The sequence below is a fragment of the Vombatus ursinus genome, unplaced genomic scaffold (assembly GCF_900497805.2).
Source record: "Vombatus ursinus unplaced genomic scaffold, bare-nosed wombat genome assembly UNPS02014801.1, whole genome shotgun sequence".
Taxonomy (NCBI): Eukaryota; Metazoa; Chordata; class Mammalia; order Diprotodontia; family Vombatidae; genus Vombatus; species Vombatus ursinus.
Window position 1 is genome coordinate 5,403,894 of NW_020954579.1, and position 26,578 is coordinate 5,430,471.

Consider the following 26,578-nt stretch of genomic DNA (forward strand, 5'->3'; position numbering starts at 1 on the left):
CACTTAACCCCAATTGCTCTCATACGCACAAAAAAGTTTGAACTGGAGAGTTGGTGATGTGAGATAAGCTCAGGAAAGACGTTAGGGCTGGATACATGGATCTGTGAGTCACCTGTCTAGAGGTGACAAGCCTGTGGGAGGTGATGAGGCTACTAAGAAAAACTGGAGAGAGGGTGGAGAAAGTGAGAAGATACAGTGATGATCCAGTAAGGAAACTAAGAAGGAACAATCAGAAAAGTAGTAGTAGAACTAGGGGGAAAAGTGTCATGAAAAGCCAGAGAAGAGAGAGGGAGGGTCAAATGCAGCAGAGAAGTCAAGAAGGGTCATGACTGAGAAAAGACCATTAGACTTGGTGAGTAAGAGGATCACTGGGACCTTTGGAAAGAGCAGTTTTAGCAAAGGAATGAGGTTGGAAGCCTGATCACAAGGGTTTGAAGAGTGAATGATAGGAGGGCAGGTGAGGCAAGGAGGGTAAACAGCTTTTTTTCTAGGAGATTGGTTGAGAAAGGGATGACAGATAAAGGACAATAGCTTGAGGGGATGTAGGAGAGATTTAGGTAGGTTTGTTTTAAGGATGGAGACACTTGGGTTTGTTTGAAATCAGTAGGAAAGGAAACAGTATATAGTAAGAAGCTAAAGATTCAGGAGAGTGGGGATGATTGTAGGGGGAGATCTGCTGGAGAAGACGGTGGGGATGAGGATCAAAAGCCATGTTTCTTTGGCAAGGAAATGTGCTTGTCTTCTTTTATCTCTATGGAATGGTGTTGGAGGCTCTTCTCTAAACTAGGAGCAATCACATTCCATTAGACCCCTGGACAGGGTTTTCAGGAACATCTGGGTCTCTCCCCCTTTAAAACCCTAAAGGACCCTCCATCCCCATACACACCCCATTGCCCCATTTTGGGGGGTGGGGGACAGGGAGGAAAGGGAGGAATAGATCCTGCTTCATTCAGGAATTTCATCAGAGTCTATTGGTTCATATATCATCACTTTATAACCATCAAAGTAAAAGGAGGCTCTTGGAGTCAGGAGGACCTGAATTCGAGTCCTTATGCGGACACATCAGATCACTGAACTTCTCAGAGCTGCAGTCGATTCTGTGTGACTAGAAATTGTAAAGAAATGGTTAATCAATCTACCTAAGGGCAGTTTCCACCCATGTAATCACAAGTCTAAACCAAACCCAAAATAAAACAAAACAACTCAGTCATACAAAGGAAATGTCCAAACGATCAAACAAAATCATAAATAATACTGGACACCCCAAACTATTTATTATTTGCTGCAAAAGGTAGGGGGGGAGGTGGTAGACAAATATTTATATAGCACCTACAGTGTGCCAGGTCTGGGGCAGTGAGGTGGCGCAGTGGATAGAGTACCAGGCCTGGAGCCCGGAGTACCTGAGTTCAAAAACCATCAGGAGAAGAAAAGCGCAAACCACTTCAGTATCTTTGCCACGAACTCCAAATGGGGTCATGAAGAGTCAGACATGGCTCAACAACAGTGTGTGCCAGCTACTGTGCTAAAGAGCTTTATAAATATTATCTCATTCAAACCTCACAACTTTTAGAGGTAGGTACTATCATGATCCCCATTTTACAGTTAAGAAAATCGAGACAGTGATTTACTCAGTCACAAAGCTATTAAGTGTCTGAGGCTGGATTTGAATTCAGATCCAGATCCAACACTCTATCCATTGTACCGCCTATTAGTGTGTTGCTGTTTAGTCGTTTTTCTTCTTGGCAGAGATACTGGAGTGGTTTGCCATTTCCTTCTCCAGCTCATTTTACAGGTGAGGAAACTGAGGCAAACAGGGTTAAATGACTTGTCCAGGGTCACACAGCTAGTAAGTGTCTGAGGCCATATTTGAACCCAGGAAGATGAGTCTTCCTGTCTGCAGGCCCAGAATTCTATTTGTTCATATTCCTTATCCCTTTCACTCACGCTCCTAGCTTCTTTGACCTTTCTGGGCCTGTTTCCTCATCTGTAAAATGAGGGGTTTGGTTTGGGGTTTGGGTCGGCCCTCCTAGAGTCCTCCTGACTTCAGATTCTATGAGGTGTTTCCAGGTTTTTGCTGTTGTAAGTAATGAATATTTTTGTACAGAGAGTTCTTTTCTCTTTCCCTCTCCCCTCGTTAGTAATATTCTTGACTGGTTACTGAGGCGCATCCAGGCCTCCTGGCAGGAATATGGGCAATCCTGGTATAGTCCTAATAGTGGATTTGCTGGATGAAAGGGTACAGTCAGTTTTGTAACTCTTACTGCATCTTGCTAGACAGCTTTCCAAAAAGATCATTTCAATGCACAGTTACATCAGCAGGGTGGTAGTTATGTCTGGTTTCCCAAAACTGTGCTAATGTTGGATTTTGTGATTTTTTTTAACCATCTTTGTCAATTTTTGGTTGTTAGGTGGTATTTCAGAGTTGTTTTAGTTTGTGTTTATTTGATTATTGGAGTTTGAACACCTAGCTATTTTTTTTAATTAAAATTTTTTGAATTTTGAATTCTCCTCTCTTATCTCTTCCCCACCCATTGAGAAGGCAAGAAATATATCAATTATACATGTGAAATTATGTAAAACATATTTCCATGTTGCAAAAAAGTAAGAAAAATAAAGAAAGTGAAAAAAGTATGCTTCAATCTGCATTCAACTTCCATCAATTCTTTCTCTGGATAGCATTTTTCATTATATGTTCTTCAGAACTGTCTTGGATCATTGTATTGATCAGAATAGCTAAGTCATTCATGGTTGATTACTACACAGTATTGCTGTTACTATATACAATGTTCTCCTGGTTCTGCTCACTTCACTTTGCATCAGTTTATATAAGTCTTCCAAGATTTTTTCTGAAACCATCCTGTTTGTCATTTTTTTTTTTTTAGGCAATTGGGGTTAAGTGACTTGCCCAGGGACACACAGCTAGTAAATGTCAAGTGTTTGGTCTGAGGCTGGATTTGAACTCAGGTCATCCTGATTTCGGGGCTGGTGCTCTATCCACTGCGCCACCTAGCTGCCCCTTGCTTGTCATTTCTTATAGCATATTATTCCATTGCAATCATAAACCACAATTTATTCAGCCATTCTCCAAATGACAGATATCCTCTCAGTGTTCAATTCTTTGCCACCACAAAAAGCTGCTGTAAATATTTTTGGTACATATAAGCCTTTTTCCTTTTTCTTTGATCTCTTTGGGATACAGACCTAGCAGTGGTATTGCTGAGTCACAGAGTATACACAGTTTTACAGCCCTTTGGTATAGTTCCAAATTGTTCTCAGTTTGATCCAAATTGGATCCTGAACAATTTTTGTTCTCACAATTTTTGTTTCTTCCCGTGAGAAATATTTGTTCATATTCCTTATTCCTTGGGAATGGCATTTTTTTTTAAATCGTGCCAATTCCTTATAGATTCTGGATATAAGATTTATATCAGATATGTTTACCATATTTTCTCCCATTTGTTTTTTCAGTTATGGAAACTTTTTTTAGAATAAAATCTCATAATTTCTTTCATGTTCAATAAATGATTTCTTCCTCTTTTTCACAATGGTGATAAAAATCATTCTTTTTTCTTTTAGTTTTTATTGTATTGTTAAAAAACGTAAATTATTGAGCCATGTGGAATTCCTTGTATGCTATCACAGATCTGGTAGTCATGTGACAATCCAGGATTCTAGCCCCTGGGATAAGAACTAAAAAAGAATACTTCATTATAATAAAAAGGCTCTTTCATTAATCCCAAACTACTCAACAGTTGGCTCTGTAGTTGTTCAAAATTCCAATTGGAACCAACATGCATTTATTAAGCACCTACTATATACAAGTAGTCAATTTTCACTCCAGTCATTTTCTTTAATTGACAGTTTCCTATGCAAGTTTTTATGTGTGTATTAGCTTTCAACTCCTCCAACCAGCACTTGAACTCTGACACTCAGAACCATGGACTCTTGGTGGTGACCTTTTAGATTAGCTTGCCTAGTCCCTTACTATTCCACTTTATAGTCATCTTCAAACCACACTGCCCTCCATATACTTTCCCCTCATGCCTCCTCCTGCATCTCTAGCTCCTCCATATGTAACATCTTTCCTCATTAGAATGGAAACTCCTTGTGGGCAGAGGCTATTTGGATTGATATATTTGTATTCCCATCACTTAGCACAGTGGTGCCTGGTACTTAGTAAATGCTTAATAAATGCTTTTTAAGAAATTCATTCATGTATCATATTACTCCTATCTGAATGTGGGTTCCAGGAGAGTAGGTGTCTATCTCCCCCATCAGATTGGTTTCTCTTGGAGGGAAGCACTATCTATCAATTGAGCATCAATTCAATAAAGTGAATTCAAGAAATATCGTTAAAGTGTCTACTGTTTTCAAGGAACTGGACCAAGCCTTGGAAATACAATGATAAGAATGAAAAAGTTTTTGTTCTCAAGGAGCTTGCCTTCTATTAGGAAGACCCAACATGTAGATAGTTTGTTCTTTAAATTTTTATGTTTGAATGATCCAAGATAATACCAAAGGACTCATGATGAAAGATGCTATCCATGTCCAGAGAGAGAGCTGATGGACTGAGTACAAATTGAAGTATAGTTTTTTCACTTTCTTTATTTTCCTTGCTTTTTTATCAATATGGCAAATATAGAAATATGTTTTGCATGATTTCACAAGTATAATTGATATATTGCTTGCCTTCTTGGTGGGTGGGGAAAGGCTGGAGGGAGAGAATTTAGAACTCTAATTTTTTTAAATGAATGTTAAAAATAAATGAATAATACAATTTTAAAAGTTTTCATGTGTGCAGTCTTGTGTCGTATCATCCCCATTAGACTGGACATTCCCCCATCAGAGCCTATCTCTCCCTTACCCTCCTCAGAGGAATTGAATCCTTCCTTATCTGCTGGCTATACCTAGCCATGTGGGATATATAAGAGCCACCGATATTGTTTCACCCTGTAGCAAGGGTTGTTCACCTTTTTTGTGTCAGGGACCCCTCCTTTCAGGAAACTGTTTTTAAATGTGTACTTAAAAAGGCCCACTGGATCCCCACTGCCTCTAGTTCAGGGGTTCTTAACCATTTTTTATGTCAGAGACCCCTTTGGCAGTCCAGTGAAGCCCCCATGGACCTAGCCCTTCTCAGAATGTTTTAAAAATGCATAAAATAACATGATTACAAAGGAAACCAATTATATTAAAGCACAATAATAAAAATATTTTTTAAAGTTCTGAACCCCTGCTCTAAAGGTGCCTGAAAACCTTTCCAGTTCTTCTTTGGGCAAGCAGCTTTTCTAGGACATGAAATAAAGAAGAAAGCTGGAGAGGCTGGAACAGCTCCTCTTCAGCCAGTTATATAAGTAAATGAGCTTTCCTTTTTTTTTTTTCAATCAGGGTTAAGTGACTTGCCCAAGGTCACATAACTAGTAAATATCTGAGGCCAGTCCACCTGATTGCAGGGCCACTGCTCCATCCACTGTACCACCTAGCTGCCCCAAGTAATGATCTTTCACATCCAGTGTTCAAGAACTTGCAACAGGTACTGTTCCTTAGTATTTCAAAAGTTTGGTACTAGGCCTATCAATGCCAGCATTTCCTCCAACAGTACAGCTTGACAGCCTTTCCATGCCTCCTCAACTCTTGTAATTTTTGCCCATGTTTTACCATAAATTGTCCATAGATTTTACTACATGTCTCTCCATTGCCCCCAGGTTCCCTGCAGTTTTGATCCTTTGGACATTATGGAGATCTATTAATTGTGGACATCGTATATCATCATTAGAATATTCACTTCTTGACCCAGTTTACTATCCATTTGCGCTGTCTCTACGAGGGAGAGAGACAGAGAGAGAGGTATGTGTATATGTTTGAATGTATATACAACATACACATATATGTGGTGTTGTTATTCAGTTGTTTTAGTTATGTCTGACTCTTTGTGATCCCATTTGGGGTTTTCTTGGCAAAGATACTGGAGTGGTTTGCAGTTTCTTTCTCCAGCTCATTTTACAGATGAAGAAACTGAGGCAAACAGGGTTAAGTGACTTGCTGAGGGTCACACAGGTAGTAAGTGTCTGAGGCCAGATTTGGACTCAGAAAGAGGAGTCTTCCTGACTCCAGGCCTGGCACTTTATACACTACACCACCTAGCTGATACACACACACACACACACACACACACACACACACGCGCGCGCGCGCATGTATGTGTGTGAATATATATGCTATTTGCCCCCTATGATTACTAAGCTATTGAGAAATAATACTGTGTAGGAATATATAAGTAAAATGGGATACACCAATAAAAACAGAGAAAGCAAATATGGTCTTTGTCTCTAGGGAGCTTACATTCTAACTAAGAAGACAAAACATGCACACATGAAAACAATGAGAAAGATTTCCATGGTAATTGGGGCAACTAGGTGGCCATCCTAGGGGACAGTGTACCAAGCCTGGAGTCAGGAAGACCTGAGTTCAAATCTGGCCTCAGAAACTTACTAGCTGTGTGACCTTCAACAAATCATTTAACTTCTGTTTGCCTTAGTTTCCCTCTCTGTAAAATAGAGATAAATAATAGCACTTACCTGTCGTGGTTGTTGTGAGGATCAAATTAGATAATAATTATAAAGTGTTTAGCACAGTTCGTCATACATAGTAAGTGCTATATAAATGTTAGTTATTAATTAACACAATACAGATTTCCTGTGTTTTTTTTCACAACATGACTAATAAGGAAATGTTTTGCATGACTGCACATGTATAACCTATGTCAAATTGCTTGACTTCTTAATGAGGAGGGAGGAGAGGAAGGGAGAGAGAGAATTTAGAACTCAAAAAACAAATGTCAAAAATTGTTTTTATGTGTAATTGGAAAAAAATAAAATACATATTTTTAAAAACACAACAGAATACAGACTTCTCCTGACTTCAGATTCCCAGCTCTGTAAAATCAGAGGGTTGAATTGGATGACTTCTTATGGTCCCTTCCAGCTCTGACATTCTTGTGTGTCGTTGCATGTATAATGTCAAGTTAAATCAGGTCAATTAGCATTTATTAAGCATCTATTTATATCTGAAGAACTGTCTAAATGCTGGGAATAGAAAGAAAAGAAAGAAACAGTCCCTGATCTCAAGGAGCTCAGTCTAATGGGAGAGACAATAGGCAGACAACAGTGTACAAACAAGATGTGTATATATGTATTTATATATATATATATACATATGTATATATGTAATAGGGGGTAAATTCAGAAAGTAGGTACTAAACATAAGGAGGACTGGAAATGGCTTCTTGCAGAAGGCTTAATGTTAGCCAAGACATGAAGGATCAGGAAAGATGAAGAGAAGTTAATAAATGACGGTTTCCTAGCAGGAGTGAGTGGTGAGCAGGGACTTTAAAAGACATGGATTGATGGAGAGGATGGGAAGCTTTCAAGACAATGCAGAGGCAGACCTCTTGACAGAGAGAGAGGTGATGGACTAGAATTCACTTCATTCTTTTTTTCTTTTTTTTAAATTTTAAGCAGTTGGGGTTAAGTGACTTGCCCAGGGTCACACAGCTAGTAAGTGTCAAGCGTTTGGTCTGAGGCTGGATTTGAACTCAGGTCTTCCTGACTTCAGGACCGGTACTCTATCCACTGCGCCACCTAGCTGCTCTCTCACTTCATTCTTCTAGTTGAAGAATGAGATATATGTTTTTGGACATGGACAATGAGTTGATTTGTTTTGCTTGCCCATGTTTATAATTTATTAATGCAGTTCTAGTGGGTATTCTCTTTTCTCTAGGAGTCAGGCTCTATGAGTCCAACCTGAAAGTTTGTACAAAATAGTGACCTAATAATGGAAGAAAAATCTGGGGGGTTTTGTTTGTTTGTTTTTTTACCAGAGAGAGGAGGACCTAGTAAAATCCAGTGGGGATCCAGACCTAGGTCTAGGCTCTAGGGTTTCAAGGAATTCTGGATAGTGGCAAGATTTTTTTTTTTTTAAGTCTGGAAACCAGGAGACTCATAAGTCCTATTTCTAGCTCCTTTATGAAATAAGTCAGTGCAGCTGTTCTGACTCAGGGTCCCCAGGTTCAAACTAGGCCAAGATCTCTCCAATAATTCTGTGCCCTCTCCCCCAAAGTTGTCATCCCTCTCCTCCCATGGCTCCCCTACTTGGGCTCTTCACTTTCCAATTCTACACCCTGTTGGCCCCGACCCCCCCCCCCCCCCCCCCCCCCCTCCCCTTCTGTAAAACCAACTTCCCAACTTCTGCCAGCCTCCGTCACCCACTACATCTAAGCCTAGATTCCAACCATGATTTGCTTCATTCCCTGTACTTCTCTTCAGCTTCCATCCCACGTGGTGTTGTTCTCCCCCTTTCTAGTGTTTGGAACCACAATCGAAGTGACTTGCTCCTGGAATATAGGTATGGAACTCACTCAAGGAAAGGGTATGTCAATCTATTCCCTTGTGGTTCCTCTCACCATCCCTATAACTTTCTAAACCAAAATATTCCTCCCTGGGCACCATACCCTCTATGTGTTGTCTCCCCCTATTAGAATGTAAACTTTTTGAGGGCAGGGACTGTCATTACTTTTGTATTTATATCCTTGGCCCTGAGCATAGGGCTTGGCACATAGTAGCAACTTAATAAATGCCTTTCATTTAGTCCTTCATTCCTTTTTCTAGGAATTCACACTCCTGATGGACTTTTATCTAATGTATCTCTCTTTTATTTCGCCTCACTTTATAATGTGCTATATTCATTTATTCTTGCTTAGGGGTTGTTTTTAAAATGTTCTTCAGTTATTTCATATTTATGTTGCTCTTCCTCAACTATACTATAACCAGAGGTGTAACTAGGAATTTCATGTAACCTGAGGTAAATAGGAATTTATTTTTTTTTACCTGGGGCAAAAATAGTTGAGGGGATGGGGGAAAGAAGAACCATGCAGACACAGTGGAGGGAAGGGAGCAAATAGTCCCACTCCCTTGTCCTTTGCTGGATCCTGCTTTCTGTCCTCTCTCTTCTCTTCCTTCTCTTCTTTCCCCTTCATACCACAAGGTCTTGAGAATTGTAGAATGTTGGCAACTGAAGGAAAAACCCCAGCCCTCTCTTTCTAGTTATGGGTCTAATTGTAATTAGTAATTAATCCTAAAGGCAAGAGACATTTCTATGAACTCGTGTCCTCTGGTCTTAATTCCTTTGACTGTACTTGAATGTTGCTTAAATATTTCTTAAAACTGGTAAGCTTACGGAATTAGAATGCTCTTTGTTAAGTAGACATTTTCCTTGTAATGTTATTGTATGCCCTACCCTTCAACTCCCCACTATTGGTCTTACCCCAAACTTCTATATTAAGTATATATGCTGTCTGTTGCTCTGGCCACTGTTAAGTGTGTCTAATCAAAGGCGACTTAACAAAGTAGAATTAGCAAAGCCAGAGGAAATGACCTCTAAGATAAAGGGATTATCTTTTTCCATCTATCATTCCAAGATTTAATGCTACCCTGGCCTGCTGACCTTGTCATACAAGTGTGGCAGCAGAACAAGAGAGCCAGTCCACCTACCCCAACTCTAACAATCAAGACAGGACCTCATTTTGACAGAAGGCCCAGAGAAACAAGAGTTGATAAAAGTCCATGTGGCAACTCCTAGGGAAAGCCAGAGGCTATGGGGGGCTCAGGGGTAGGCAGGCAGTTAACAACTCTTGAACATTTGTGAAAAGAATTACATAGACCACTGAGAGAGGAAGTCAAATCCAAACGAGGCCCTGGGGCTGCCATTTGGATGTGCCTCTGCCATCTACCGAGGGAAGGCTAACAGCAAAACCAGCAGGAAACCCGACCTGCTCAGCAGCTGAAAGGATGGAGCTGGAGGCAGAAGGAACACAGAAGCCGAGAGCAGGGAAAGGAAGGTATGGGATGGAAAACAGAGGAGAGGGAAGGGAAGGGAAAGGATGAGAAGCAGAGGACAGGGAAGGGAAAGGGGAACATCCTTCAACTTGGGGCTCTCCCACTGACACCTGGAGCGTGAAACCCAATCACCCGCCAAAGGCAGGAAAAGCAACTGTACTTTTAAAAAGGGCCTAGGGAGGAGAGAGGAGCCTCCCTGCAAAAGGGTGTCCAAAGCAATAAAAGGCAGGAAAGGAGGAGGGCCCCGCAGTGGAAGTTGGTCTGGAAGTTATTTAGAAATATGCTCCCTTTCTGCTCAGCTCTTTAACGTGCTTTGCAAGTTCAGGCACCTCATCATTCTCGGGCCCCACTGTTCTCACAATAAAAAACAAAAAGCAGGAGACACACGAAGCTCGGAGAAGGATAAATCACTCTGGGGGAGGTAGCAGGGAGGCAGGCTGGATGGGCAACCCAGGGGAACATCAAATAGGATATGAGGCTTTTGTTCAGAGATTTGGGGTTCACATCGGGGTCAAGATCACAGACGCACACTGAAGGCCTTTTGGGGAGGGGGAGCCAGATGGCGAGAAGAGGTTCATACAGAGCTGAGTTTACGAGATGGATTCGGAGTAGAATCTGGGATGACACTTCAGTCTTCAGTTCCAAACCTGTGTATCAACCCCCAGTCTCTCCAGCTGACAGCTGGCCCAAGTGTTCTGGGAGAGGATATGGGCAGTTCAGGTCAGAGACCAGCATATGGGGCCCTATTGATGACCCTCTCCTTGGAATTAAACTGGGAATGGAAATCAAAACACATTCTCAACGATCTATTTCCAGGCTCATTTTCAGACTATTCATCCTCCCCAATTTCAATGGGGGCTCCCATCCTCTGCCCCTCACAACAAACCCCACTGGTATGTTAGAAGATATGTCAAATCCTTTTTATACTACTCAAAGTGAAGTAGAATCTGGTATACAAACCTGATTGGAAATATCTTACTCTCCCCATTCCCACCCTCACTAATTTAACAAATGCCTCAATCAAAATAAAGCAATTTAGGGGTTATATGCCATTAGGTCATCCCTCATTGTTCTTGTTTTGTGCATTAGTAGTAGTTTACATTTCTATAGGTTGAGAGCTGGTGGGCGCCTGCTTAACTTATGGCTGGGGGTAGTGGCCCACAACCAATGATGGTTAGTTATCTCATCCCCACTCGCCTCTAACCCCTCCAGTTCAATAGCTCATCTGCTGACAAACTTCATCTGACTCCAGGGATATTCATTTCAGGTTTGGGATATGCTTGGAACAGAAACACCAAGTTCTTTTTACTTAGTTCAAGACTTCTCTCCCTGCCAGAAAGGAAAAAGATATGCGGCCCAAACCTGCCAGAAAGCTTTGTTCCAATCTCAGAACTCTAGCAAACAACACACGTGGCCAAGATAGGGAATCTGGGTGTCATTTATTGTAGGCAGGTTACACAATTTGTTCTCTCCCCCATGGCTGTTCCCATTCCCTCCACAACACAAGCCAGAAAGCTGTCCAGAAAGGCACTGCTTCTGAATAGAAGAGCCAGGAACTCAGGATTCACACATCACTGGAGAGCATATTCAGTCAGTGCTGAATGTAACCCCTCAGACTGAGAGTTCCCTCCTGAGCATTTTATAAGGGGCTAGGGATGAGGGGGAAGCTTCCTGGTGGATCCCCATCTTATTCCAGGACCCTCACCCAAAGACCATTCCATCCTTAGAACCCTTTGGGGTAGAGGAGGAAAACAAAATCATTTCCCTTATACCTCCAGCAGGGCCAACTCTCTCAGTCAGCACCAATCATATACACATCTGCTTCTACTAGCCCCACAGTTAATGATCAGCCTCATGGCAATAGAAGGACCATTTCCTTCCTGAGCCTCCACAACACCTCCTCTAAACTGTGTCTATAAACAAAATGCTGGAATGAATGGAGGGCTACCCTCTCTCTTACTACAGCCAATAGCTAACTAAGGCTCTGGCTGCCATCCTTTTCTTATCTTCTGTGGCCAAATGGCGCGAAGGTCTGGTCTGCATCAGTTCATTAAAGTTGTCCACTTGCAGATCTCTCTGTGCCCTTCTTCCTTTGACCTGTTCCATGTTCCCAGCAGCACCGAAGTTGTACTTCTCCAGAGGATTGAGAGCAGTGTTACCCCAGCCACTTGCTCAAGACAGACATTAGTTCTTACTTAAAGTTGGGGCGGACAGGAGAGATGTAAAGAATGAAAGAGCTTAATCTCATGGAGAAATTCAAGATCCCAAAATGACTTTAATTTTATTTCCTTTGTTTAAGCCAAATCATTAAATCTCACAGTGATTTTGGGTGGGGGGACAGGGAAAAGGCTGTGGATTAGATCATGGTTGAGTGGGGTAGGATCGGTGGGGCTGCAGGCCTCACTGGGGAAGCTGGAGGAGCACTGACTGTCCAGCAGGCAGGTAGGTGATGTTCCGAGAGCGGGAAAGCTGGTATGCAATGTCCTCCGCAGCTTCCAGCTTACGCAGCTCTATTAGGCCATCTCCTGCGGTGGCCAGTGAATTGGCAATCAGCTCGGCTGCTTTGGAGTCACCCTCTGCTGAGATGATGGCTGCTTTCTTCTGTTGCTCAGCCTAAACGAATTGGGGAAAGAACCCATAATAATGGGGAAACTAACAACCAATGAATGAAACTAACAAATTAATGAATCCTATGGAAAAACTCTACTTTTACCGGCACTTGCTGCCGGAGGGGCTCAGTGCTCCAAGTATTTACCTCAACTCTTCTTCCCTCAAGAGCCCATGTCATCTAGAAGTTTTCTTGTCTCCATTCAGTTCATTTTTCAACACAACTCAACCGTTTTCCTTCCTCCATTCCCTGCACATAGCCATTTATCGTCAGGATAGATTCCTGCTGGCTCCATCTTATTTCCCTGACAGCCAACATCTCCTGCTCTGAGCCAGATGAAGCCAGGGACAAGGAGGGCATAAGAAAGAATAGACATAAGGAGTTCCAGGCTCAGTCCAACCCCCGACTCTCAACCCCTAAATAAAGCACAATGCCCACCACATCTAGCACTTTCAAGAAAGGAATACGGCTTTTGTGTCTCTCTATAGATAGATGCTTAAGGACTAATACTGGAACTCTCTGATGCCACACAAGTTCATTTTGAGGATTCGAATCCCTGCCCGCATATCCTGAGTCCAATCAAGTCCTAGATGGGAGTATCTTTTGGTTCTTTCCCTACTAATGCCAACACAAATATAGCCCTACAATAATTATGAAAGCAAAATGAAGAGAAGACAATAAACTGTACTTTAGAGGGATTTAAAGGAGGCATCATTATAGGCATCTATGCTATGGCACCAATTCTATACAGAAATATTTTTAAAAAGGGATTAAGAAAATACTAGGCTAATGACAACATATTAAACCATTTACAGTTTATTTAGTTCTGTGGTATAGGAGAGATAGGTTAGGTTTAGAGATGAAATCTAACTATTTTAGATATCAGAATGGGGATCCTTGAGAAAATCCACTTGAACTCACGAGAAATAACTCAACATTGGGCCCTTTCTGTTTTCTTTCTCTCTGCTCTGAGGCTTTCCTGAGAGAAATTCAGTTAAGGTGGGGAGGAAGTGAAGTGTACCACAAGATATTATTGGTTCACCTGGCTTCATCCATTGGGTCCATTCTCCCACAGGATGTCCACAGAAGACTATGTAACTGTGGTTCAAAAGGGTTTCTCAGAGAAGCTGAAAATATTCTGGGAGAAACATTTTTATTTATAGTAGGGATATTTTTTATTTTAAGGATTATCTTTCTTTTTCCATAAGTGAGTTAGGACTGTAAATTCAAATGCCCCTACCATTCCCAGAGGACTATGGGATGGAATTGAGTCCTGTCTCTTCATTCTCCCTCTTCCCCAAAATTGTCCCATTAGAGTATATGACAGAAGATAGATCTTCAGGCCACCCAGCAAACAGAGGAAAAAATGAAGGAGAAAGGGACGAGAAAGAAAGGTTTCCGCCATCTGGTTGAGCACTCACCTTTTCCACTACAAATCTGGCCCTCTCTGCTTCCTGCTGAGCCACCTGTTTGGCTTCTACTGCCTCCGTGAACTCCTTCCCAAAGGTCAGATGTGTCTGAGGGGAGAAAGGGAGCACAAGATGAGGAAGCATAATTGCTCACACAGCTTGGTCATGAGGCCCCCACAGCCTCAGGGAGGAAGAGAGGTCAGGAATGGTTCCAGCAGCTGGAGGAGCCAGTGAGGCCAGAAACTTCCCTCCCTCTCCTGTTCTCTGATCCAAACAGTTTTCACTAAAGGTTCCATGGTAGTCCAGAAATATCCAACTTTGTACGGTTCTGTCACACCCAATATAGCAATTTCACACTGAAAACGACAGCTGGAGCCTTTCACAATAGCCTATAAGCACTAGAAGAAACTTGCTCTAAACTTCCTTAGGGAGCTTATAGAATTCAGGCCCCCCACCTCTAGCTAGTTTTCTCCCAGGGTCCTTTGATTTCCTCTGCTTAAAGCTCCAAAGATGGCCAGATGGAAAAACGGAGTCTCAGATAGGTGAGGATCTGGCCAGCTCAATGACCCAGGAGTCCAATACACCATCCTTATGGATTATCCAGTCCCACTAACTTCTCTAAATCTTGGGGCCAATTCACTTCTCAGTAGCACCTCCACTAGAGGATGGGAAAAGGAAGAGCTCAAATTAGGGCCCTTCTGGTAAAAGGTTTAAAGAAGAGGAAGGCAGGTAAAAACACGTCTATGAATAAGGGTTCCAAATTCTCATTATCTATAGCCCTGTTCCCCAAATATATGGGCAACTGAATCAGCTGGCTAGTAAAAATGTGTCCTACCAAATCATAAGAACAGTGGGATCAGATCACATGACTGCTACTGGAGGCCAGAGAGCAATGGATGTGTTTACCTTCTTTATTTTTTGAATTAAGGAAGATAAAGTATTGATTTTTCTATCTGATATTGGTTGCCTGCCTGCACTCTCCCTAACACAAAAGACCAAGGCCTCTCTTCCAAATAACAGCTCAGCATTACAATCTGAGTCCTACTTTGTGGTCCAATCCTAATCACTCCCCCTCCAGAATTGCAGCTGTCTGACTGCTGGCTTAGCCTCTAATCTTTCTTAGTTAGTTTTGGGGAGGAGGGGCACACAAGCAGCACTGAGATATGAGCTACTGCAAAAATGAAAGGCCTTGGGTGCAAATGAAGTAGAATTAGATTTCACTACAAAGGGGCTAGTTGAGGGTAACATTTTTTCCCACAAAACCATCTCATGCTTCTACGATAAAGTTTCTCATGAGCAGCTCATATTTTCCCAGAGTATAATATGTAGTTAAAGCTTAACAAAACGCCAGCTTCTTGGCTTCTTACTTAGTGCATTCTCACACTCACCGTGTAGAACTTTAGGACATTTTGTGCCATTAGCCAAAAGGCTGCAAACCCACAATTCACCAACAGAGGGAGCCCGGAGTCTTCTTTTGCATCTATTCCAAGGTGTGTCTGCTACCTCTTTGGATTTTTAGGGGGACTGAATGAGGTGGGTGTTGGGGAAGAGAGGGTGACTGTTTGAACAGCTGTGTATGCTTGGGGAAAAATAGTGCCTTTTGCTAGCAATGTGCTGTAGAATGACAGGAAATACTCTCCCTCACCACCCTCCTGGACAAATTGCTCCAAATGACTTTTCCCAGGGTGTCCAGAAACACAAACCCTTTTCCTCACCTTCCCTGATCTGAAATGCTATCCTGCCTGTATTGTTTTCCGTCTGGGCTATGACATTCAGTGCCATATAAATGCACAGACTATAACATCTCAAGAGAATGGCTTATGCCTTGGAGATGTCCCTTGCCCCTCATATCAGACTTTGGGGAAACAAACCAGTTATTTACACTGTATCAGCTTTCATCAGGGGCTTTCTGGAGCTCAACTGACAAGAGTGTCAGACCAGAGGTGTTCTGGAATTCTCAGGGGCCAGTGAGGGAGGTCTAAACTGGGCAGAAACTGTAAGAGCTCTGTCCAGGTTTCCCCCTTTACTCTAGTTAGTTTTTCCCACGTCAAACAGGGTTAATGAGATTTCACTTCCTGGGGGATTGTGGGGAGAGCTCACATTTCTACAAGGGTGAGCGAGTCAATGACAAGGGGGAGTCTGTGGAGGACCAGGGGTTATAAGAAAAATGTGCATGGCAGAGGGCAGCCTTATAAGTTGTCAGACTTGTGCAGAGATGACTAAAGCTTATAGAAGCCCCAAGAAAGAAGACTGCTTCATATTGACAAGAAATCTCAGCACTCTCAAGTCTAACATGAGTCTCAGTCATTGGCCTCAATATATGGCTGAGAAGTTGGGAAGACAGAAACTGCTAATATCTATAGGGACAGTCAAGTACAAAATCAAGGGCTGCAGACTTAACACCTTTGTCCCTAAGAATCTTACCAAAGAAACATCATCCAGGATGAGCCCAAAGGTTGCTGCTCGCTCTGTGAGGTCATCACTTACTTGCCTGGAGACTAGTTCTCTCTGGGTGATCAATTCCCCAGCATCAAATCGAGCCTGGCTCAAAAGAAGATTGGAAGACAGGAGTAGTGAGGAAGCAGGAAAACAAACAAACAAACCAAGACACCACACCCAGATCCTAATCAGCCAAAAGCTAAACTTCTTTGCTTCCTGTAAGGTGTCTGGTTCCAGCCCACATGCTGTCCAATTACTTACTACCACTGACTTGAGGATCTCAGTGGTTATGGATGGCAACACCCGCTCATCGTAGTCCTCGCCAATGCTGGTAAAGATTCGGGGCAGCTGATTGGCAACAGGTCGGAAGAGAATACGAAGAGTGATATTGACATTCTGTAAATCTGCATCCAAGGAAGAAAAAAGGTGACATGACAAGTTAGGTTTGGGAGCCACAGAAATCTTACACCCCAAACTTGCCCCAAGTAAGAAAAGAAGCCATTCACTTGGCTGTTTTCGAGTCAGGAAACCATCCTGAAGCACTCAATCCTGTTGACCACTCTCTTTCTCCTCCTAGATTCTCTCTCCTTTCTAAGGTTTTCATGACACTGTCTTCTCTTGGTTCTTCTACCTGCTGGGTCACTCCTTTCTAATATCTTTTCCCAGATCATCTTGAAAGTCTCACCCTCAGCTGTAGATGCACCTCATGATTTTGTCTTGGGTCTTGTCTAGACCTTTTCTGTCAGTGATCTCATCATGTTTGTTTATCATCTCTGTACATGACTCCCAGATCTATATATTTAAGTCCTAGTCTCTCTCTTGAGTTCTATATCACCAATGGACAGGCAGGGACAAGGCTTCCCACTTCTCAATGGCACAATGGCACCGACTAGTCTACAGGGGTTTTTTGCCCCAGCCTGGGGTGCTGCTCCTAATCTTCTATCAAAAGATTTAAACACACACACACATACACACACACACAGAGCTCATGTTTTCTTTGGAGACCAGTTTACTGGACTTTCAAAATTGGAAGTCCCATAGGCATGTCAAACTCATGCCTAAAACAGAATTAATTTTCTCCCCAGCCCTCCCCCAAGTCATCTGTCTTCATAACTTTCACTATTCTTCCAGTCATACAGGTTTGGAACTTAGGAATCATTCTTGAATTTTCACTGTCCCTCATTCCACTTATCTTTTCAGTTGCCAATCCTTGTTGATTCCATGTCTACAATAGCTCTTACACCTGTCCCCTTCCTCCACTCATAGAGCCACTGTCCTAGTTCAGGCTCTTATCACTTCTTTTTTTTTTCTTATCACGTCTTGCCTGGACTACTTTGATAGTTTCCTAATTGGTCTCCTCGCCTCAGGATTCTTGTCTCTTCAATTCATTCTCCACGAAGCTTCCAGATTGACATTTCTAAAGCCCAGGTCTGACTATGTTATTTCTTATTAAAAACTCTACAGTCCCTACTTCCCCAAGAATAAAACTTTTGGAGGGCATTTAATTTAAAGCTTTTCTGGCTCCAGTCTACCTTTCTAGGCTCATTATACATTATTCCATTCATGCCCTCTATGTTTCAGCCAAAATGGCCTTTCTGTTCCTTGTATACAACTTTCTACCTTTTATCTCCATGCCTCTGTAGCCTATCCTCCATTCCTGGGATAAATGCCCTCTCACTTCTACCTTTTAGAAATCTGAGATCCCTTTAAAGTCTAGTTCAAGGCTTCCTGCATCTGTTGTTCACGTGCTGTGTGTGTGGATGCGTGTGTTTATGTGTGACTACTGAGGTAAAGTGACTTGCCCAAGGTCACACAGGTAATAAGCAGAAGAGTAAAGATTTGAATTCAGGTTCTTTAAATCCAAATCCAATACTTTTTTCAGTGTGTGTGTGTGTGTGTACACACAAGCATGCTCACAGAACCTAACAGGCCACCTACCACATGCAGTTAGGCAATCAAAGGTTTCCCAAGAAGGATAGATAACTTTTCACTTTATCCTAAACATCCCTAGATTATCAGCAATTAAGATTGAATACTCAAAGATGCTAAATGACAAAGAGAATCAGTCAATAAGATTACTATGTGGTAGGTACTGAGAAGAAGCCCAATATGCCAAGTGAGGAGACAGATGAATGATGTCATAACTTGAAGCACAGATAGGCCTTCAGAATCCTGGGAGTACAACCCACTTTTCCCCAAGGCCAGAATTAATTTCCTCACACACATTCCATTTGTCATTACTTTAGAGAAGTTACAATAAGAAATAGCATTTTACATTTATGTGGTGCTTTTGAGATTGCAAACCACTTTCCATATATATTCTAGGTTAGCCTTCAGGACATCTCTGAAAGGAAGCAAGATACCATTCCCACTTTATAGATGGGACAACTGAGGAAGACAGGTTACCTGACTTCACACAGTTATTAAATGGAAGAACTGAGACTCAAACCTAAGTCTTACTCCAAGTGTGGCACTCTTTCTACAACACTGTTTCCTGTAGTATGATGATGGGCATTCACTAATGTTTGAAAGTAAATCTTTCAGCAATGTGTTGGTATTTATCAAGCCACCCCTCTCCAATGTTGTTAGTTAAAGATACAGAGTGTCCTCACTATTTGGCAGTCCTATATCCCACCATGATATATTGTGGGTAGAGAGAGGTGATTCTGAAGAAACAGGAAAACCAAAAACAATCTGTCTTCAAGGACTTTCCCAAGAGAACACATATGAAAAGCCACCTAAGAACAAAGAGGCACAGACTTAAATGCATATAAGGTGGGGAGTTCAGAGTTAGGCTTTCCAGTTCAAATTCCAATGAGCTCACCCCAGCCAACCTTTCATCTCCTTTCTTGGCATCAGATAAATGGACACCCAAGAGAAGTGCCTCCGTGCTGCCTGGCCAAGCTTTACTAAGTAGTTAAAAAACATACAATCATCCAAGGTGGATCAAAAAGACCACTAGGCTGATTTATTTATCAGCTTCAATATGGTAAAGCAATAACTACAGCAATACTGTTATTCATATACAAAGACAGTATTAGTGATAAACCCCTAGTAAGGCATGAATTAGGTGGAAGAGTGAGGAGGAGAAAGGGGAAAGAGAACACGGCATGGGTAGAAGTATTACAGTTTTAGACTTCATATGTATACAAACATTCAACTATATTTATACCCACATATTAGATATAGTGTGTTACCATGCCCATACCAAAGTCATTCTAGGTTGGGAAGGCCTGTCAAAGGTCTGTGCTCTGTACAGTGTTCAAAAATCTAAAGTTACTCCTATCTTCACAACACAATTAGGGACTAGAATAGAACTTCAGTGAAGGATGTGCATGTGTGTGTATATACATCACGTGTCTCTTAGCTTTGTGTGTCATAGCTTATCTTCTCCTCATCCCCCAATTATACTGTAGTAGAAACTCACAGAAAAAAGAAATATATGTTTTCCTCAATTACCCTGGGGGCTTCTATTGTATGGGGACTGGTTTCCTCCTCCCTCTGGATTTTGCTAGTATCTAGCACTGATTGAATCATTTTTCAGTTGTGTCTGACTCTTTGTGACCCCACGTGGAGTTTTTTTGGACAAAGATACTGGAGTGGTTTGCCATTTCCTTCTCCAGCTCACTTTACAGATGAGAAAAATGAGGCAAACAGGGTTAAGTGACTTGCCCAGGGTGTCTGTCTATCCACCACACCACCTAGCTAACCCCATCGAGCACAGCAAATGCTAAACACATTTTGGGATCAACTGACCATCCAGAGCTATCTGGACCCATATATAGCTATAGTGACCCATAAGGAATACTCACCCTTGCTACCAGTGATTACTGGGACATTCCGTGGCCGGGAACGGCAGTCAAAAATAATTGGTTTCTGTACCCATGGGATGAGAAAATGAGTCCCTTCCCCTACAACAATGTCTTGGACTCCACGGAACCTATCAAAGATGACAGCTCTGTGGCCAGCATCCACTACAAAGGAGGAAGGAAAAGAACAAGTCAGGAAACTGAACTTAACTGATAAACTCTTTCACACATCTGATAGGATGACTTGGTGCTTTAAGTTCATTTAGTAAGATTTCATTCTTTTGGTTCCTCTTCCTGAAATTCTGTGTCCCTAAAGAATTCTAAAGAGTTACATAAACAAGTAATCATTTCCTATCCCATGTGCTTCCCCAAGGACTTAGGTAATAGGATCTGTTCCCAACCATCATTTCTTCTTGGAAGATGGAAACTGCTGATTTTATGATTAACCACCTTCTCCCTTGAGCATATTTCCAGGAACACACAATCCACATTTACAAAAAAAAAAGCCTCCATCTGGGTCATTAGGGTCACATGCCACACTTTCAACTGAACTGAATGCTTTTCAGGTGCAGCATCAGTTAGAGCAGCACTCCAGATGAGAAGTCTGACATTTAGAACCTCCACTTCTAATTTTCTGACGCCTTTTTCTCAAAGCTTTATTGGAAGGGCAACATATCCATGCTCACTAAATCAAAGACCATGTCCAGTGAGGATTGCCATCCATGTGTATAGATGCGGCTATTGGACCACAAGAGAAACTGTCCCAAGCATCTGGAAGTTGCCCTAACACTCTAATACAGGTGTTTGCATCTCTCCTCATTGTCCCATACTCTACTCATCTACCTCATTGTTGCCATGAAGGAGAACTTCCCTTGTTCCTACAGCAGCATGCCCAGAAGGCTGCTTTCCTGCTGCTTCCTGACTGTGCACTTAGGATGTGCTATTTTAACCCTATATAAGCAGTTGTGGGATCTGATAGGCTCCCCAAAACTACATGGCATGCCTATGGAGACATTCCATACAAGGTAGAAGGGAGTTACTATCTCTGTTAGTTATCTGATCCTGAAGAGCATGATTTTAACAATTCTGCAACATCAAAGGCAGGGACACAACAAGGGGTGGGAAGAACAAAAGTCTTAAAAAGTTGTTCAAGGTCTTTTTAAACAGCAACAAACCCAACATAACAGTGGGTATACACAGCATGGAAAGGACTGGGTTGGCCAGTCTTACTAGACAACCACTTTCATAGATAGTGATCTCTACTAGGAGTGTGACATTGGACAATAGGAACCCTCAGTAGGAGTCAGGAAACTGTCCTTCCTCAGTGCCTCACCATTATATAAGGCAGAGTTGACAACTCCTCCTGCAACAGCTAAGCCCAAACCAAACTTGCCAACAGCTTCAAATAGTTTAGCAGCCATGTCTCCTTCAGATGGTCTTGGTCTTCTGCCTCTCAGACCTAAAGAGAGAAAACAAAAGGCTAGCCTGGCCCATACATTCCCTAGTTAAAACTCATTCCCAACCATTGGGTTCATTTTCTCATCAGGATAAAATTTCTACTTTCTTGAGGGTTCTGCCCGACTTTAGTCCAGCAGGTTAATACCCAAGGCAGATTTAAGAATTCAGTAAAGCTCCCCTGTGTTCATCTTAGTTACAAACACTTGATGATGGGTAGGGGCTGGGAAAGGTAGTTCACTAGGTAGGGCATGGTAAGCCTAAAGCCAGTCATGGGCCTGGTCTCCAACACCATGTAACTTCACACTGTTAAAGCTCCCTTGACAAAACAAAAACAGATTCTAGTTGTTACAGTGGGGATGAGGTGAGAGGATGGGGAGTTCATCAAAAGCCATTCCAATTTTAAAAAAAGAAAATCAATGTGCAATGCAATACTGATTGTAGGCCTACTAACACCTTTTTCCTCTATGGAGGTCATGTTATCAGAGGAAGGAAAGATTGGGCAGAAAAGTCCTCTGGATGGATGACAGCATGACAGTGGAGCAGAGGGAAGAAGTGTTAAGTAGGGAGATTCTTGGAAAGCTAAGAAAGTTTCTCAGAGATCAGAAGAAATTAGATCAGAAACCAGAAATCTCACTTAACTGTAGAGATGGTCTCACTTACTTTTTCCTCCCCCCAATCCCATATTATTCCCTTTCTCCAATATACCATAGGGCAAGAGCACAGGTTTTCTAACTATAGGGCATAAGGATAGGGACTGGACCTATAATTTCATTGTAATAAACAAGGGTTCTTTTTTGTATCATGGACCCTTTTGGAAATCTGGTAAAGCCCATCGATCTTGCCTTAGAATGTTCACTGCCTACATTCACAATAGAAGGAAATGCTAAATTTCAGTTTGAGATTAGTGAAAATAAAGATGTAATTTTTTTTTTCTTATCCAAGTTCACAGACCCTCTGAAAACTATCCTTGGACCTCAAGTTTAAGAACCCCTGGTATGGTGTGAGGAAACTTCTAGCAATGCAGGTTGGCACCTTCTCTGCAACTTATGGTCTTAGAGTTGCCTGGAGCACTGGGAAGTTAGGTGACTGGCCCAGGGACACAAGCCAGCATGTATCAGAGAAAGAATTTAAAGATGATCTTCCTGGTTTGGAGGCCTTTCTATCCATTCTGCTTCTGTATAGCTAAGAAACACTCAAAGGCCAAATAGTTCAAACTCCTCATTTACAGATAAGGAAAATGAGAACCAAAGGATTCAAGCTATGCCTAGATTTTCTGATTCAGAATTCGTCTTTTTCACTAACACTAGGCTACCAACTCTCAAACTCTGCCTCTTAGGAGTCCCCTTCCATTCCCATATCTCTACCATTTCCTTCCATCTCCCCCATTATCATACTAAGCTTGGCCTTTCCCCTCCATTCCTCCTCTCCCACAGCCTTCCCCCTCCATTCTTTCCCTCTCTCAGCCTCCCTCTCCATTCCTCCTCTCCTTCAGCCTCCTTCTCTGCCCCCCCTTCTTTCCCTCTCTCAGCTTCCCCCTCCTTTCCTCCTCCCTCTCAGCCTCCCCCTCCTTCCTTTTCCCTCCCCCTCCATTCCTCCTCTCTCTCAGGCTCCCCCTTGATTCTTTCCCTTTCTCAGCCTCCCCCTTCATTCTTTCTCTTTCCCTCCACCTCCATTCTTTCCCTCTTTCTGCCTCTCCTCCACTCCTCCTCTCCCTCAGCCTCCCCCTTCATTCCTTTTCCTCTCTCAGCCTCCCCCTCCACGCCTCCTTTCTCTTAGCCCTCTCCTCTCCTTCAGCCTTCCCCCTCCATTCTCTCCCTCAGCCTCCTCACACTTCCTCTCATTCTGGCTCTCAGCGTCTCTACTTCCCTCCCCTTCCTCAACTACCCCCTCCTTTCCTCGAGCCCCCTCCCCTCAGTATCCCACGGGAGCACGCGGGAAGGGGGGCGCGGCGCGGCAGTTATCAAAGGCCCAAACCCTTTGCTCACCAGACACAACTCTGACCTCCACATGAATTCCCCAACCCTACTTACTGCGCCTGCGTAGAGTCCCTCCTTCCCTTCACCGCCCCCTCCTGAAGGACCTTTCTTCCTGTTGGTTGACAGGGACGTGGCGCCTTCTGGGATTAGTGGTTCAAGACTGGGTCCCGAGCCCTTACTCTTTTAATGAGAGGGAACTACAATTCCCAGTATGCCTCGCTGCCTTTTAGCTTGTGAAGAAAATCCTTTCCCATTGGTTTGGACTGTGCGAAGTTGGCCCCCAAAGGCTGCTGGGGTTGTAGTTCACTTGGGATGAGTACACGTGCAGCCGGAAGCGTCTACTACGCCCTTGCTTCTGGGGAGGTAACATCAGGGTTGTTTGGGGCTAGTGGTTGAGGAAAAGGCCGAGGGAATGGGGCTGGTGAAACAGAGAATGACGCAATGAAGGCATGACTTAGGGGACTAAGAAAGAGAAAGGGCAGCGAGTGCTCACTGCTTAGCCTTGGCAATGACTTCTTTGGTTTCCTCTTCCTCCACCTGTCGTGAAAGAGACCAAAGTCTCTTTGGGTATGCTTAGGTCCGAGATTGACAGGTGGAACCCCTTCATTTTACAGATGAGGAAACTGAAGCACAGAAAAGTTAAAGTGACTCTTCCAGAGTCACAGTGGGGATTCCAGAGCAGGGCTGCAGAGCTCCTTAAGCCTCCACCTCAAGTTATAGACCTTAATGCAGTCACTGTCACTTGTATGACAATGTGACGCTCCCATGGAATCCAGTTCTGCAAACATTTATGATAAGTGCAAAGCATTGTGCTAGGACTTTAGCTACCAAGGTAGCTAAAACACTGATCCTGCCCTCCCCTCCCCAGTCTTGTAGAGAGAGTATGCAAATATAAAAATAGCTGTAGTGCAAATAGAAAATAAAAATATAAAATAGCTATGATGCAAGTTTTAACATGATGAATACAAAGCAGAGTTCTAAACAGGATAATGAGAGAAAGCCTGGAAGAGAGAAATTACTTGCAATTGGGGTGATCAAGGAAAATTTTTATGGAGGAGGTCATAAATTGCCTTGAAGGAAGAGAAGGATTTGAGAGGGAGAGATTTGACTCTATTTTAGTTCAACAACCGTTTATTTATTAAGATTTACTATTCGCAGGGTACTGTGCTGGATGGTAAGGATTTAGGGATCAAAAAAGTTGAGTCCCTTCAGGGCCTCATGGATATAGGGGAAGACCATTAGAGGTAAAGAGCAAGCTTGTTCAAAGGTGGGAAAAGAGATTGGAGAAGAGTGAGAAGGTATACTCTGAGTTGTTTCTCCCATAATGAGGACAGATTTGGGCTGAGCCATTAATAATCTTCCCCCAAATCCCTTTACAGGCAGCTGGTGGTATAGCTGACAGAGTACTGGGCCAGGCGTCAGGAAGAGCTGAATTCAGAGCTGAGTGGACCCTGGGCAAGTCACTTAACCTTTGCCTACTTCAGTTTCCTCAACTGTAAAATGGCGATAATAATGACACCTACCTTCCAGGGTTGTTGTGAAGTTCAAATATTTGGGTTTTCTTTTTTCACTTTGTATAGTATTTTATTTTTTTCCCCCAGTTACATGTCAAGAAAATTTTTAGCATTCATTTTTACAAGATTTTGAGTTCCAAATTTTTCTCCCTCCCTCTCCACCCCTCTTCTGAAAATGGTAGGCAGCTTGATATAGTTTATACATGTGCTGTTGTGTAAAAACATATCCATATTAGTCACAGTTGTGAAAGAAGAAACAGATCAAAAGGGAAAAAAAAAAAACATGAGAAAGAATAAATTAAGTGAAAAAAATATTTTTTGATCAGCATTCAGAATCCATCAGTTCTTTTTCTGGATGTGGATAGCATTTTCCTTCACGAGTCCTTTGTACTTGTCTTGGATCATTGTGTTGCTGAGAAGAGCTGAGTCATTCATAGATGATCATCACACAATGCTGCTGATACAGTGTACAGTGTTTTCCTGGTTCTGCTCATTTCACTTTGTATCAGTTCGTACAGGTCTTTCCAGGTTTTTCTGAAATCTACCTGTTCATCATTTGGTTCAAATATTTCTAAAGTGTTTAGAACAATGCCTGGCCCATAGTAGCCACTTAATAAATGCTTGTTTCTTTCCTATTACCTATGACATGCGTTATTAATGAGCTAACTGCCTGGGTAGACAGTTTCAATTAAAAAGCACTGAAATTCAGGAATCTTTAGTGTTGGTTTTTGTTAGAACCTTGCTTCCTAATTCTTTTCATTTCTGACTTTTCATTATTTACTTCCATATTTGCCAAAATCATTTACGTGGAAGTGGGGACAGGAGTGCAGTCCAAGGGTGGTATAAAGGATGTAGCAGAGATTTGAGGATGTCCTAGGCTACTGGGGATTGTATAGGCATAAGATTACCCTCTGAGGGTGATATAGTCCAACACTCTTATTTTCTGTTGAGGAAACTAGCAAAGTAGGCATTTAAAAAAGTATTTAATTGACTATAGTAATGAAGAAATATTATGATGGAAAAGACTGTGGTCTGGGAGTCAGGAAAGGAGAAGTCATTTATTTAGTAAGCATCTACTCAGCACTGTGCTAGAGACTAGAATTCAAATACAAAAATGAGACAGTTCCAGTTTACATTCTAATGAGGGGAATATAACATTCACATAAACAAACCTGAGATTTATTTATTTATTTATTTTTAGGCAATTGAGGTTAGGTGACTTACCCAGGGTCACACAGCTAGTAAGTGTCAAGTGTTTGATCTGAGGCCAGATTTGAACTCAGGTCCCCCTGACTTCAGGACCTGTGCTGTATCCACTGCGCCACCTAGCTGCCCCCATGACTTATTTTTTTTTAAGGCAGTGATTTTGAGAATGGGAGCAATAATGTCATAAAAAGTGGTCAGGTTCTTTGAGAGGCAGTGTGGCATCATGGATAGAATGAATGAATGAAAAGCACTTAGTGAGGGCCTTTTGT

The 26,578-nt window shown here is 42.3% G+C and overlaps 1 protein-coding gene across 1 annotated transcript; it reads right to left on the reverse strand.

Annotated features, from left to right (window-relative positions):
• Positions 1-12,134: 12,134 nt before the first annotated feature.
• On the reverse strand, positions 12,135-23,647 carry PHB (prohibitin). Its single transcript, XM_027873305.1, has 7 exons — positions 23,599-23,647; positions 21,489-21,614; positions 20,159-20,320; positions 16,608-16,750; positions 16,332-16,448; positions 13,920-14,015; positions 12,135-12,503 (listed from the first exon to the last, which is right to left on the reverse strand). Exons 2-7 carry the CDS (start codon positions 21,574-21,576, stop codon positions 12,291-12,293), a joined length of 819 nt encoding a protein of 272 aa, XP_027729106.1. The 5' UTR covers positions 21,577-21,614; positions 23,599-23,647; the 3' UTR covers positions 12,135-12,290.
• Positions 23,648-26,578: the final 2,931 nt, after the last annotated feature.